This window comes from Trichomycterus rosablanca, chromosome 4, assembly GCF_030014385.1.
Source record: "Trichomycterus rosablanca isolate fTriRos1 chromosome 4, fTriRos1.hap1, whole genome shotgun sequence".
NCBI classification, from domain to species: Eukaryota; Metazoa; Chordata; class Actinopteri; order Siluriformes; family Trichomycteridae; genus Trichomycterus; species Trichomycterus rosablanca.
Genome location: NC_085991.1, coordinates 55,065,714 through 55,079,063, shown reverse-complemented (window position 1 = coordinate 55,079,063; position 13,350 = coordinate 55,065,714). Strand labels below are relative to the sequence as shown.

General features: G+C 44.7%; 1 protein-coding gene across 1 annotated transcript in view; it reads right to left on the bottom strand.

The window, feature by feature from the left end:
- pth1r (parathyroid hormone 1 receptor) overlaps window positions 1-13,350 on the bottom strand; it is a 70,559-nt gene that overhangs the window by 14,623 nt on the left and 42,586 nt on the right. The window contains exons 4-6 of the mRNA XM_062993668.1: window positions 9,756-9,866; window positions 1,510-1,631; window positions 667-761 (exon numbers count right to left, since the gene is read on the bottom strand). Coding sequence (XP_062849738.1) covers window positions 667-761; window positions 1,510-1,631; window positions 9,756-9,866 — 328 coding nt within the window. The remainder of the gene's footprint in view (window positions 1-666; window positions 762-1,509; window positions 1,632-9,755; window positions 9,867-13,350) is intronic.

Sequence of the window (13,350 nt, the reverse complement as noted above, 5' to 3'; positions counted from 1 at the left end):
GCCTCAAAGGTGTCCAGTAGGGTTAAGGTCAGGATCTAGAACCCATCAATTAAATAAGGTGGGGCTTGAACCTAAAACACTTTGATAAAGGGACAATCGGACTCAAAGGTTTTCTGTAGGGTCAAGGTCAGGGCTTAGAACTGTGAATGTGGTGGGGCTTGAACCTAGAACCCTTTGATGGAGGTCAAATCGGACTCAAATGTGTTCTGTAGGGTCAAGGTAAGGACCTACAACCAATTAAATATGGTGGGGACTGGACCTAAAACCTACTGATGAAGGTGCCATCATACTCAAAGGTGTTCTGTAGGGTCGAGGTTAGGACTTAGAGCCCGGCATTTAAATGTGGTGGGGCTTGGACCTAGAACCTCCTGATGGAGGTAGAACCAGTCTCAAATGTGTTCTGCAGGGTCAAGGTCAGGATCTAGAACTTGTGGTGGGGCTTGGACCTAAACCCTCTGATAGAGGTACAATCAGACTCAAAGGTGTTCAGTAGGGTTGAGGTCAAGATCAGGATCTGGACTGTACGCTCCACTGGAATTGACTGTCCAACCATGTCTTAATATACCTAAGGGGTGTCCACATTCTTTTGGTGACCTAGTGTCCTGGAGTCCAGGATCTGGGACAGGAAAAGCTCTAGATTAAGAAGAACAGATGAGGAGCACCAACCTGAAATATCCCAGAATGGCCACGGCCACCATGAGGGAGCCGAGAGATACGGAGTAACCCACGGTGTAGATGAGGTACAGACGATCAAACACTTCCTAAAGATCAAAAAGAAACAACAGTAAACATCTCAACCATCGGCTTTGATCTTCACTTCATTCTAAGTCTAGGACTAGGTCTGTAACAGGTCTGAACTAGATCTAGACTATGTCTGTACTAGGTCTGTATTAGGTTTGGTGTAAGTCTAGACTAGATCTGGACTAGGACAGTACTGGGTTTATACTGGGTCTGTAAGAGGTCTGGACTATGTCTGGAGTAAGACTGTACTAGGTCTTAACTAGGTCTGGAGTAACTGTATTAGATCTAGACTAGATCTGTACTAAGTCTGTATTAGGTCTGAACTAGGTCTAGACTAGGATTGTAATAGGTCTGGACCAAGTCTGTACTAGGTCTAGAATAGATCTTTACTAGACCTGTACTAGCTCTGAGGTGAGGGGGTATTGGGGTGGGTGTGAGTGTTACCCACCCTCTCCTGGTTCTGGTTGTAGGGGGTGAGGAACTAGACCTGTACTAGACCTGTACTAGCTCTGAGGTGAGGGGGTATTGGGGTAAGTGTGAGTGTTACCCACCCTCTCCTGGTTCTGATTGTAGGGGGTGAGGAACTAGACCTGTACTAGACCTGTACTAGACCTGTACTAGCTCTGAGGTGAGGGGGTATTGGGGTAAGTGTGAGTGGTACCCACCCTCTCCTGGTTCTGGTTGTAGGGGGTGAGGAACTAGACCTGTACTAGACCTGTACTAGCTCTGAGGTGAGGGGGTATTGGGGTAAGTGTGAGAGTTACCCACCCTCTCCTGGTTCTGGTTGTAGGGGGTGAGGAACTTGGCGCACTCGCTGTAATTGGCCCAGGTTTTATTACTGGAGGCGAGTTCCCAACTCCCGTTAGTGTCACACTTCCTGTAGGCGTAACCTAAACACACACACACACACACACACACACACACACACACACAATAAATACACAGCACATGACCAAAAGTATGTGGACACACATTGCTCATTGCTTTTCTGTTTTAGAAAGTCTGAGGCTTGTGGCCTGACCTTAACCCTTCTGAACATCTTTGGGATGAATTGGAATGCAGATTGTGAGCCAAGCCTTGTGAGCCAAGAGAACGGGCACACATTTCCACAGGTACTTGGTAAATTAGTGTCAAATCCTTTTGGAGTTGGAGACTAGACGGTTTGAGAAATGTTCAAGTGTCCAGATACATTTGACCCTGTAGTTGGTCACCTAAAAACAGCAGAAATCCCATCAGTTCAGGTCAGAATCCTGCAGGCTCTACAGACGGTTCCCACTTTTGTGGTGTTCCTGGTGCTAATTCTAATTAAAGCACATCCACACAGATCTGAAGATGAACCTTCAACCATGTGTTTCAGTCCAAACACCTCCTGATGCATCGTCCTCCATCCTGCCTGCACACCTTTCACCTGAAGCTCTGCTCTTTCGTTTGCAGCTCAGAACTGGACCCACCGCTTCCCTGACCAGGATAACACGGCTTATTAAAATAAAATTTAATAAAACATAAGGGCCTTGCTAAGGGGCCCAAATGTGCCAACTTGGTGGTAATGGTGGGGCTCTGACCCAGCGACCTTCGGTTTTCGGAGAGCCTCAGAGCTTCTTCTGCTGCTCACGCTAACACTCGCCAACTGTGTCCACTGGGCTCCGGTCAGCCCGCGTTCAGACCCCCGACCCGCCCCCCAGTCTGTCCCAGGTCAGCCCCCTGTCAGCCCCTGACCCTGACAGACAAAGACACAGACAGAAAGACAGACAGACAGATACACACAGACAGACAAAGACAGAGAGAAAGACACAGACAGACAGACTCAGACAGACCAGAAAAAGAAACAAACATTAAGACAGACACAGAAAGACAAAAAGACACAGACAGGCATGAAAACAGATGCAGACACACAGACAGAACATACTGAGACCTACAGACCTCATATAGAACAGACACTAATCCATCAGAGCACACAGAAACAGATCAGACAGACAGGCAGACACAAAGACAGAAATACAGACAGACAGAAACAGACAGATAGACAAACAGGCAGAAAGACGCAAATACAGCAAAAAAAAAAAACCCAAGACAGACGCAGACAGACACAGACAGATACAAAAATGCATTCAGACACACACAGACAAACAAAAAGACAGACACAGACAGACAGAAAGGACAGACACAGAAAGCAACAAAGACAGACAAAACAACAGACAGAAAGGACAGACACAGACAGACAGACATACACATGAAAAGACAGAGAGAAAGACAGAAAAACAAAAAGACACAGATAGACATTAAGACTCAGAAAGACAGAGACAGACAGACCAAAAAAGACGCAGACAGACCTAAAGACAGATACAGACAAACAGACACAGGCAGAACGTACAGAGACCTACTGACCTCCTACAGACCGCATATAGAACTAATCCATCAGAGCACAGACAGACAGACAAAGAGACAGACACAAACACACAGACAGATACAGACAGATACACAGACAGACACGTACTGAGACCTACTGTACTCCTACAGACCTCATGCAGAGCATGTAGAACACTCACTGATCCATCAGAGCACACAGACAGATGCAGACAAATGGATAGAAAGACAGACACAGACAGAAATACAGACAGACGGAAACAGACAGATAGACGAGCAGGCAGAAAGACACAAATACAGCAGAAAAAAACACTAAGACAGATACAGACAGACACAGACAGACAGACAGAAACAGACAGATAGACGAGCAGGCAGAAAGACACAAATACAGCAGAAAAAAACACTAAGACAGATACAGACAGACACAGACAGACAGACAGAAACAGACAGATAGACGAGCAGGCAGAAAGACGCAAATACAGCAGAAAAAAACACTAAGACAGATACAGACAGAAATAAATACAGACAGACAGATACAGACAGACACAGACAGACAGACAGACAGAAACAGACAGATAGACGAGCAGGCAGAAAGACGCAAATACAGCAGAAAAAAACACTAAGACAGATACAGACAGACACAGACAGACAGACAGAAACAGACAGATAGACGAGCAGGCAGAAAGACAAATACAGCAGAAAAAAACACTAAGACAGATACAGACAGACACAGACAGACAGACAGACAGAAACAGACAGATAGACGAGCAGGCAGAAAGACGCAAATACAGCAGAAAAAAACACTAAGACAGATACAGACAGACAGACACAGACAGACAGACAGACAGACAGAAACAGACAGATAGACGAGCAGGCAGAAAGACACAAATACAGCAGAAAAAAACACTTAGACAGATACAGACAGACACAGACAGACAGACAGAAACAGACAGATAGACGAGCAGGCAGAAAGACACAAATACAGCAGAAAAAAACACTAAGACAGATACAGACAGACACAGACAGACAGACAGAAACAGACAGATAGACGAGCAGGCAGAAAGACACAAATACAGCAGAAAAAAACACTAAGACAGATACAGACAGACACAGACAGACAGACAGAAACAGACAGATAGACGAGCAGGCAGAAAGACACAAATACAGCAGAAAAAAACACTAAGACAGATACAGACAGACACAGACAGACAGACAGAAACAGACAGATAGACGAGCAGGCAGAAAGACGCAAATACAGCAGAAAAAAACACTAAGACAGATACAGACAGACACAGACAGACAGACAGAAACAGACAGATAGACGAGCAGGCAGAAAGACACAAATACAGCAGAAAAAAACACTAAGACAGATACAGACAGACACAGACAGACAGACAGAAACAGACAGATAGACGAGCAGGCAGAAAGACACAAATACAGCAGAGCACACAGAAACAGATCAGACAGACAGGCAGACACAAAGACAGAAATACAGACAGACAGAAACAGACAGATAGACAAACAGGCAGAAAGACGCAAATACAGCAAAAAAAAAAAACCCAAGACAGACGCAGACAGACACAGACAGATACAAAAATGCATTCAGACACACACAGACAAACAAAAAGACAGACACAGACAGACAGAAAGGACAGACACAGAAAGCAACAAAGACAGACAAAACAACAGACAGAAAGGACAGACACAGACAGACAGACATACACATGAAAAGACAGAGAGAAAGACAGAAAAACAAAAAGACACAGATAGACATTAAGACAGACTCAGAAAGACAGAGACAGACAGACCAAAAAAGACGCAGACAGACCTAAAGACAGATACAGACAAACAGACACAGGCAGAACGTACAGAGACCTACTGACCTCCTACAGACCGCATATAGAACTAATCCATCAGAGCACAGACAGACAGACAAAGAGACAGACACAAACACACAGACAGATACAGACAGATACACAGACAGACACGTACTGAGACCTACTGTACTCCTACAGACCTCATGCAGAGCATGTAGAACACTCACTGATCCATCAGAGCACACAGACAGATGCAGACAAATGGATAGAAAGACAGACACAGACAGAAATACAGACAGACGGAAACAGACAGATAGACGAGCAGGCAGAAAGACACAAATACAGCAGAAAAAAACACTAAGACAGATACAGACAGACACAGACAGACAGACAGAAACAGACAGATAGACGAGCAGGCAGAAAGACACAAATACAGCAGAAAAAAACACTAAGACAGATACAGACAGACACAGACAGACAGACAGAAACAGACAGATAGACGAGCAGGCAGAAAGACGCAAATACAGCAGAAAAAAACACTAAGACAGATACAGACAGAAATAAATACAGACAGACAGATACAGACAGACACAGACAGACAGACAGACAGAAACAGACAGATAGACGAGCAGGCAGAAAGACGCAAATACAGCAGAAAAAAACACTAAGACAGATACAGACAGACACAGACAGACAGACAGAAACAGACAGATAGACGAGCAGGCAGAAAGACAAATACAGCAGAAAAAAACACTAAGACAGATACAGACAGACACAGACAGACAGACAGACAGAAACAGACAGATAGACGAGCAGGCAGAAAGACGCAAATACAGCAGAAAAAAACACTAAGACAGATACAGACAGACAGACAGACAGACAGAAACAGACAGATAGACGAGCAGGCAGAAAGACACAAATACAGCAGAAAAAAACACTTAGACAGATACAGACAGACACAGACAGACAGACAGAAACAGACAGATAGACGAGCAGGCAGAAAGACACAAATACAGCAGAAAAAAACACTAAGACAGATACAGACAGACACAGACAGACAGACAGAAACAGACAGATAGACGAGCAGGCAGAAAGACACAAATACAGCAGAAAAAAACACTAAGACAGATACAGACAGACACAGACAGACAGACAGAAACAGACAGATAGACGAGCAGGCAGAAAGACACAAATACAGCAGAAAAAAACACTAAGACAGATACAGACAGACACAGACAGACAGACAGAAACAGACAGATAGACGAGCAGGCAGAAAGACGCAAATACAGCAGAAAAAAACACTAAGACAGATACAGACAGACACAGACAGACAGACAGAAACAGACAGATAGACGAGCAGGCAGAAAGACACAAATACAGCAGAGCACACAGAAACAGATCAGACAGACAGGCAGACACAAAGACAGAAATACAGACAGACAGAAACAGACAGATAGACAAACAGGCAGAAAGACGCAAATACAGCAAAAAAAAAAAACCCAAGACAGACGCAGACAGACACAGACAGATACAAAAATGCATTCAGACACACACAGACAAACAAAAAGACAGACACAGACAGACAGAAAGGACAGACACAGAAAGCAACAAAGACAGACAAAACAACAGACAGAAAGGACAGACACAGACAGACAGACATACACATGAAAAGACAGAGAGAAAGACAGAAAAACAAAAAGACACAGATAGACATTAAGACAGACTCAGAAAGACAGAGACAGACAGACCAAAAAAGACGCAGACAGACCTAAAGACAGATACAGACAAACAGACACAGGCAGAACGTACAGAGACCTACTGACCTCCTACAGACCGCATATAGAACTAATCCATCAGAGCACAGACAGACAGACAAAGAGACAGACACAAACACACAGACAGATACAGACAGATACACAGACAGACACGTACTGAGACCTACTGTACTCCTACAGACCTCATGCAGAGCATGTAGAACACTCACTGATCCATCAGAGCACACAGACAGATGCAGACAAATGGATAGAAAGACAGACACAGACAGAAATACAGACAGACGGAAACAGACAGATAGACGAGCAGGCAGAAAGACACAAATACAGCAGAAAAAAACACTAAGACAGATACAGACAGACACAGACAGACAGACAGAAACAGACAGATAGACGAGCAGGCAGAAAGACACAAATACAGCAGAAAAAAACACTAAGACAGATACAGACAGACACAGACAGACAGACAGAAACAGACAGATAGACGAGCAGGCAGAAAGACAAATACAGCAGAAAAAAACACTAAGACAGATACAGACAGACACAGACAGACAGACAGACAGAAACAGACAGATAGACGAGCAGGCAGAAAGACGCAAATACAGCAGAAAAAAACACTAAGACAGATACAGACAGACAGACACAGACAGACAGACAGACAGAAACAGACAGATAGACGAGCAGGCAGAAAGACACAAATACAGCAGAAAAAAACACTTAGACAGATACAGACAGACACAGACAGACAGACAGAAACAGACAGATAGACGAGCAGGCAGAAAGACACAAATACAGCAGAAAAAAACACTAAGACAGATACAGACAGACACAGACAGACAGACAGAAACAGACAGATAGACGAGCAGGCAGAAAGACACAAATACAGCAGAAAAAAACACTAAGACAGATACAGACAGACACAGACAGACAGACAGAAACAGACAGATAGACGAGCAGGCAGAAAGACACAAATACAGCAGAAAAAAACACTAAGACAGATACAGACAGACACAGACAGACAGACAGAAACAGACAGATAGACGAGCAGGCAGAAAGACGCAAATACAGCAGAAAAAAACACTAAGACAGATACAGACAGACACAGACAGACAGACAGAAACAGACAGATAGACGAGCAGGCAGAAAGACACAAATACAGCAGAAAAAAACACTAAGACAGATACAGACAGACACAGACAGACAGACAGAAACAGACAGATAGACGAGCAGGCAGAAAGACGCAAATACAGCAGAAAAAAACACTAAGACAGATACAGACAGACACAGACAGACAGACAGAAACAGACAGATAGACGAGCAGGCAGAAAGACACAAATACAGCAGAAAAAAACACTAAGACAGATACAGACAGACACAGACAGACAGACAGAAACAGACAGATAGACGAGCAGGCAGAAAGACACAAATACAGCAGAAAAAAACACTAAGACAGATACAGACAGACACAGACAGACAAATACAAAAATATATTTAGATAGACACAGACAAACAAAAAGACACAAAGAAGACAGACAAACACAGACAGACAGAAAGACAGATGCAGACAGATTCAGACAGTCAGAGACAGACACAGACAGACATACACAGAAAGCAATACAGACAGACAGAACAACAGACAGAAAGGACAGACAGACAGATAGACGGACAAAGACACAAATGCAGCAGAAAAAACACCAAGACAGATACAGACAGAACAACAGAGACAGACACATAAAGACAGACAGACACATACAGACAGATAGACATACAGAGAAAGACAAAAAGACACAGATAGACGTTAAGACAGACTCAGACAGACATACAAAAAACATTCAGAAAGACAGACAGACAGAAAGACACAAATGTAGCAGAACCAAACATCAAGACAGACACAGACAGACAGAAAGACAGATGCAGACAGAAAGACGCAAATACAGCAGAAAAACACCAAGACAGATAGAGACAGACACAAAAATAGACATTCAGACAGACAGACAGACAGACACTGGTGTAATAAAGCAGTAAATTCTCACACGTTCACTTTCTGTTCATTTTTACACCAATGTAAATATTTCACACACACACACACACACACACACACACACACACACACACACACACACACACACACACACACACACACACACACTGTGAGCACTTCCTACACCAGTAATGATCTACACCAGCACCAGTAGAGCTTCATCTGTAGATCAGAACATCTCATCACCTTCATCACCTTCCATTCCATCCATCACACCAATCCCAACATCACCAGTCCATCAAGTCACCTGAACACCAGTCCTGCACCCAGCATGGCTGTTCGAGCTGAGCTTCTTCTGGAAGTGGTACCAGAGGAACACGTGGTATCTTCCTTTAATATCTTCATGAGCTTGGTTGTTGACCCACCTGAGCCGTTTTCCGAGTCATCTGACCACCAGCTCTGGGTTCTACATGGGTCCATTTCATCTCCAGTGTCTCAGTCAGGTCGCTAACTAGGTGTCCCCCATCACGTCTTCCAGCTAGATGTTCACCGAGAGGTTCCCTCTGGAGCTGATGGGCAGGACTCTAGGTTTCCGTTGACGTCCCTGAAGATGGTTCCTCACGATCACGGCGAAGTGACTTCTGAGGTCTTCTGGACTCAAACCAGAGCCAAATACTGAAGCTCTTCGGTGCTTACGGTTCCTCAGGCTACCCTCAGGTTCCTACGAACATCGTGGACTGCGAGCCAGACAATCTCTTCTCTTCTAACGTCAGTGCCTGACCTCTCTAAGTCTACTGACTGAATGAGGGGCACAAATCCCCACAGACACACTCCACACTCTTGTAGACAGGCGTCTTAGAAGACTGGATGATATTAAAGCTACAAATAAATAAAGACACGGTCTCAACCTGACTTAACACTTTAGGGATGGATTTAACTCGGATTGCGAGCTAGAACTTCTGCTCTAACCTCACTGTTGAGTCTATTGACTGAATGAGGGGCACAAATCCCCACAGACAGGCGTCCACTTTCGGCTGAATAGTGTGTGTGTGTGTGTGTGTGTGTGTGTGAGAGACTCACCTTTGTGGTTGAAGTCGTAGATGTAATCTGGACAGGAAGTGGACACCATCCTGCCCGGAGCTCCTTCAGGCCAACACACGAAGCCATCCCACTCAGGTACACAGTATCCCTCTATAACACACACACACACACACACACACACACACACACACACACACACACACACACCGTCAGTACACCCTCTCCCATCGCCCGCGAGTGGAACCTTCACAGAACCACTAATCGTCCCCGGACAGGAGCAGCACAAGATCTCGCAACCTGCTCTGAGAATAATGATGGAGGAGCTGAGACAGAGTTGCAGGATGATCTTAAAGCAGCAGGAACAACACACACACACACACACACACACTCAAACTTACAAAATCTCTCACACTTACATTAACACATTCTCTTACTTACACACACTCACACTAACACACACACACACTTATACACATCCATACAAACACACATACTCACACACACACACTTACACACAAACTTAAACATTCACACACACACACACTCAAACACTCACACAGACACACACTCACACACACTCACCTACACTCACACACACACACACACACACACACTTACACACAAACTTAAACATTCACACACACACACACTCAAACACTCACACAGACACACACTCACACACACTCACCTACACTCACACACACACACACACACACTTACACACAAACTTAAACATTCACACACACACACACACACACCTACACTCACACACACACACACACACACACACACTCTCTCTCACACAGACACACACTTAGACACTCTCTCACTCTCTCTCACACACACACTCTCACACAGACACACACTTAGACACTCTCACTCTCTCTCACACACACTCTCTCACACAGACACACACTTAGACACTCTCTCACACACACTCTCTCACACAGACACTCTCTCTCACTCTCTCACACACACACTCTCACACAGACACACACTTAGACACTCTCTCTCACACACACTCTCTCACACAGACACACACTTAGACACTCTCACTCTCTCACACACACTCTCTCACACAGACACACACTTAGACACTCTCTCTCACTCTCTCTCACACACACTCTCACACAGACACACACTTAGACACTCTCTCTCACTCTCTCTCACACACACTCTCTCACACAGACACACACAAACTTAAACACTCACAACAAAACACACATTCACACACACTCCCTCTCTCTCTCTCTCTCTCTCTCTCTCTCTCTCTCTCTCACACACACACACACTTACACACAAACTTAAACACACACACAACACATACTCACACACACACACACACTTACACACAAACTTAAACATTCACACACAACACAACACACATACACACACATATACACACACTTAAACACTCTCAGACAGACACACACTCACACACACTCACCTACACTCTCTCTCACACACACACTCTCTCACACACACACACACTTACACACTCCCTCTCACACTTTCACACACACACACACTTACACACTCCCTCTCACACTTTCACACACACACACTTAGGGTGATTTTAGTATCTTCAGTTAGCCTGACTGCCCGTCTTTGGACTGTGGGAGGAAATCGGAGCTCCGGGAGGAAACCCACGGGGACACGGGGAGAACATGCAAACTCCACACAGAAAGGACCCGGAAATTGAACTCAGGACCTTCTTGCCAAGACAAGATCTTGAGAAGCCGGACCTCGAGAAGCTGCCCTGAACGTATGGAACCCGGAGCGTACCGCGGCTGCTGAATCTGGAAGCTATTTATGGAGAGTAAACGTGGCAGCGTGGCAGCGCGGCGTCCCTGTTCCACCTTCTGTTTGCTGGGTAAAATTATAGAGCGGCAGGAAGGAGAAGCAGCACAAATATTTACTCCCGACCCGAAATGACATCACTAACAACCGCACGGGCGCTGGAGGGGGACGCTGGGGCGGGGCCCTGGGGGTTTCGGCGAGCTGTGCTGGGTGGGCCGGGGGTTTCACCCGCGCCATTCAAGCCCCTGGCCTCGTCTCGATGTGGTCATCACGATTCCTAAACCGTGGAGACTGAGGAGCGGAGACGGACTCTTTAATCAGGCTCTCATTCTTACTTATTTATTTATTCATTTATTCATTTATTTATTTATTTATTCATTTATTTATTTACTTCTTTATTTATTTGTTTATTCATTCATTCATTTATTTATTTGTTTATTCATTCATTCATTTATTTATTTATTTCCCCCCTCGGGGGGTTTTATATCGTAACTGCTCCGATTCACTACAGCTGTTTTTTAATAACACACACACACACACACACACACACACTTTCTCACACACACACAAACATACACTCATACACACACACTCTTACTCACACACACTTACACACTCTCTCTCTCACACACACACTAATACACACACACACTCACACTCATACACACACAAACATACACTCATACACACACTTACACTCACACACTCATAAACATACACTCACACACACACTTAAACTCACACACTCATACACACACAAACATACACTCACACACACACTTAAACTCACACACTCATACACACACAAACATACACTCACACACACACTTAAACTCACACACTCATACACACACAAACATACACTCATACACACACTTAAACTCACACACACTCACACACTCATACACACACACAAACATACACTCATAAACACACTTACACTCACACACACAAACATACACTCATACACACACAAACATACACACATACACACACTTACACTCACACACACTCACACACTCATACACACACACATACACACACTTAAACTCACACACACTCATACACACACAAACACACTCATACACACACTTACACTCACACACTCATACACACACAAACATACACACACACACACAAACATACACTCACACACACACAAACATACACTCATACACACACTTACACTCATACACACACACACTCATACACACACTTACACTCACACACTCATACACACACAAACATACACTCACACACAAACATACACTCACACACACACACACTCACACACACTTTCTCACACACACACACACAAACATACACTTACACACTCTTTCTCACACTCATACACACTTAAACTCACACACACTCACACACTCATACACACACAAACATACACTCACACACACAAACATACACTCACACACACACACACTCACACACACTTTCTCACACACACACACACAAACATACACTTACACACTCTTTCTCACACACACACACACTTAAACTCACACACTCTCACACACACACACTTACACTTTCTCACACACACACACTCATATACACACACTCATACACACACTCTTACTCTCTCACTTACTCTCTCACACACGCACACACGTTCGACACGTGAGAGCGTCTGAAAAGTGCAGATGCATGGAAACGCTCCGGCCCCCGCGATCCGGCCTGTGGAGGGGCCCCGCTGCACCCCGGCCCGCGCGGTTAGATAATTACACGCTGCGCTTCAGCCGCGCAGACGCGCCGGCCTGGGAAAACCCTCTCGCGGTGAGGATGAGGTCATTCCCCAAACTATTTACCCCACAGTTAT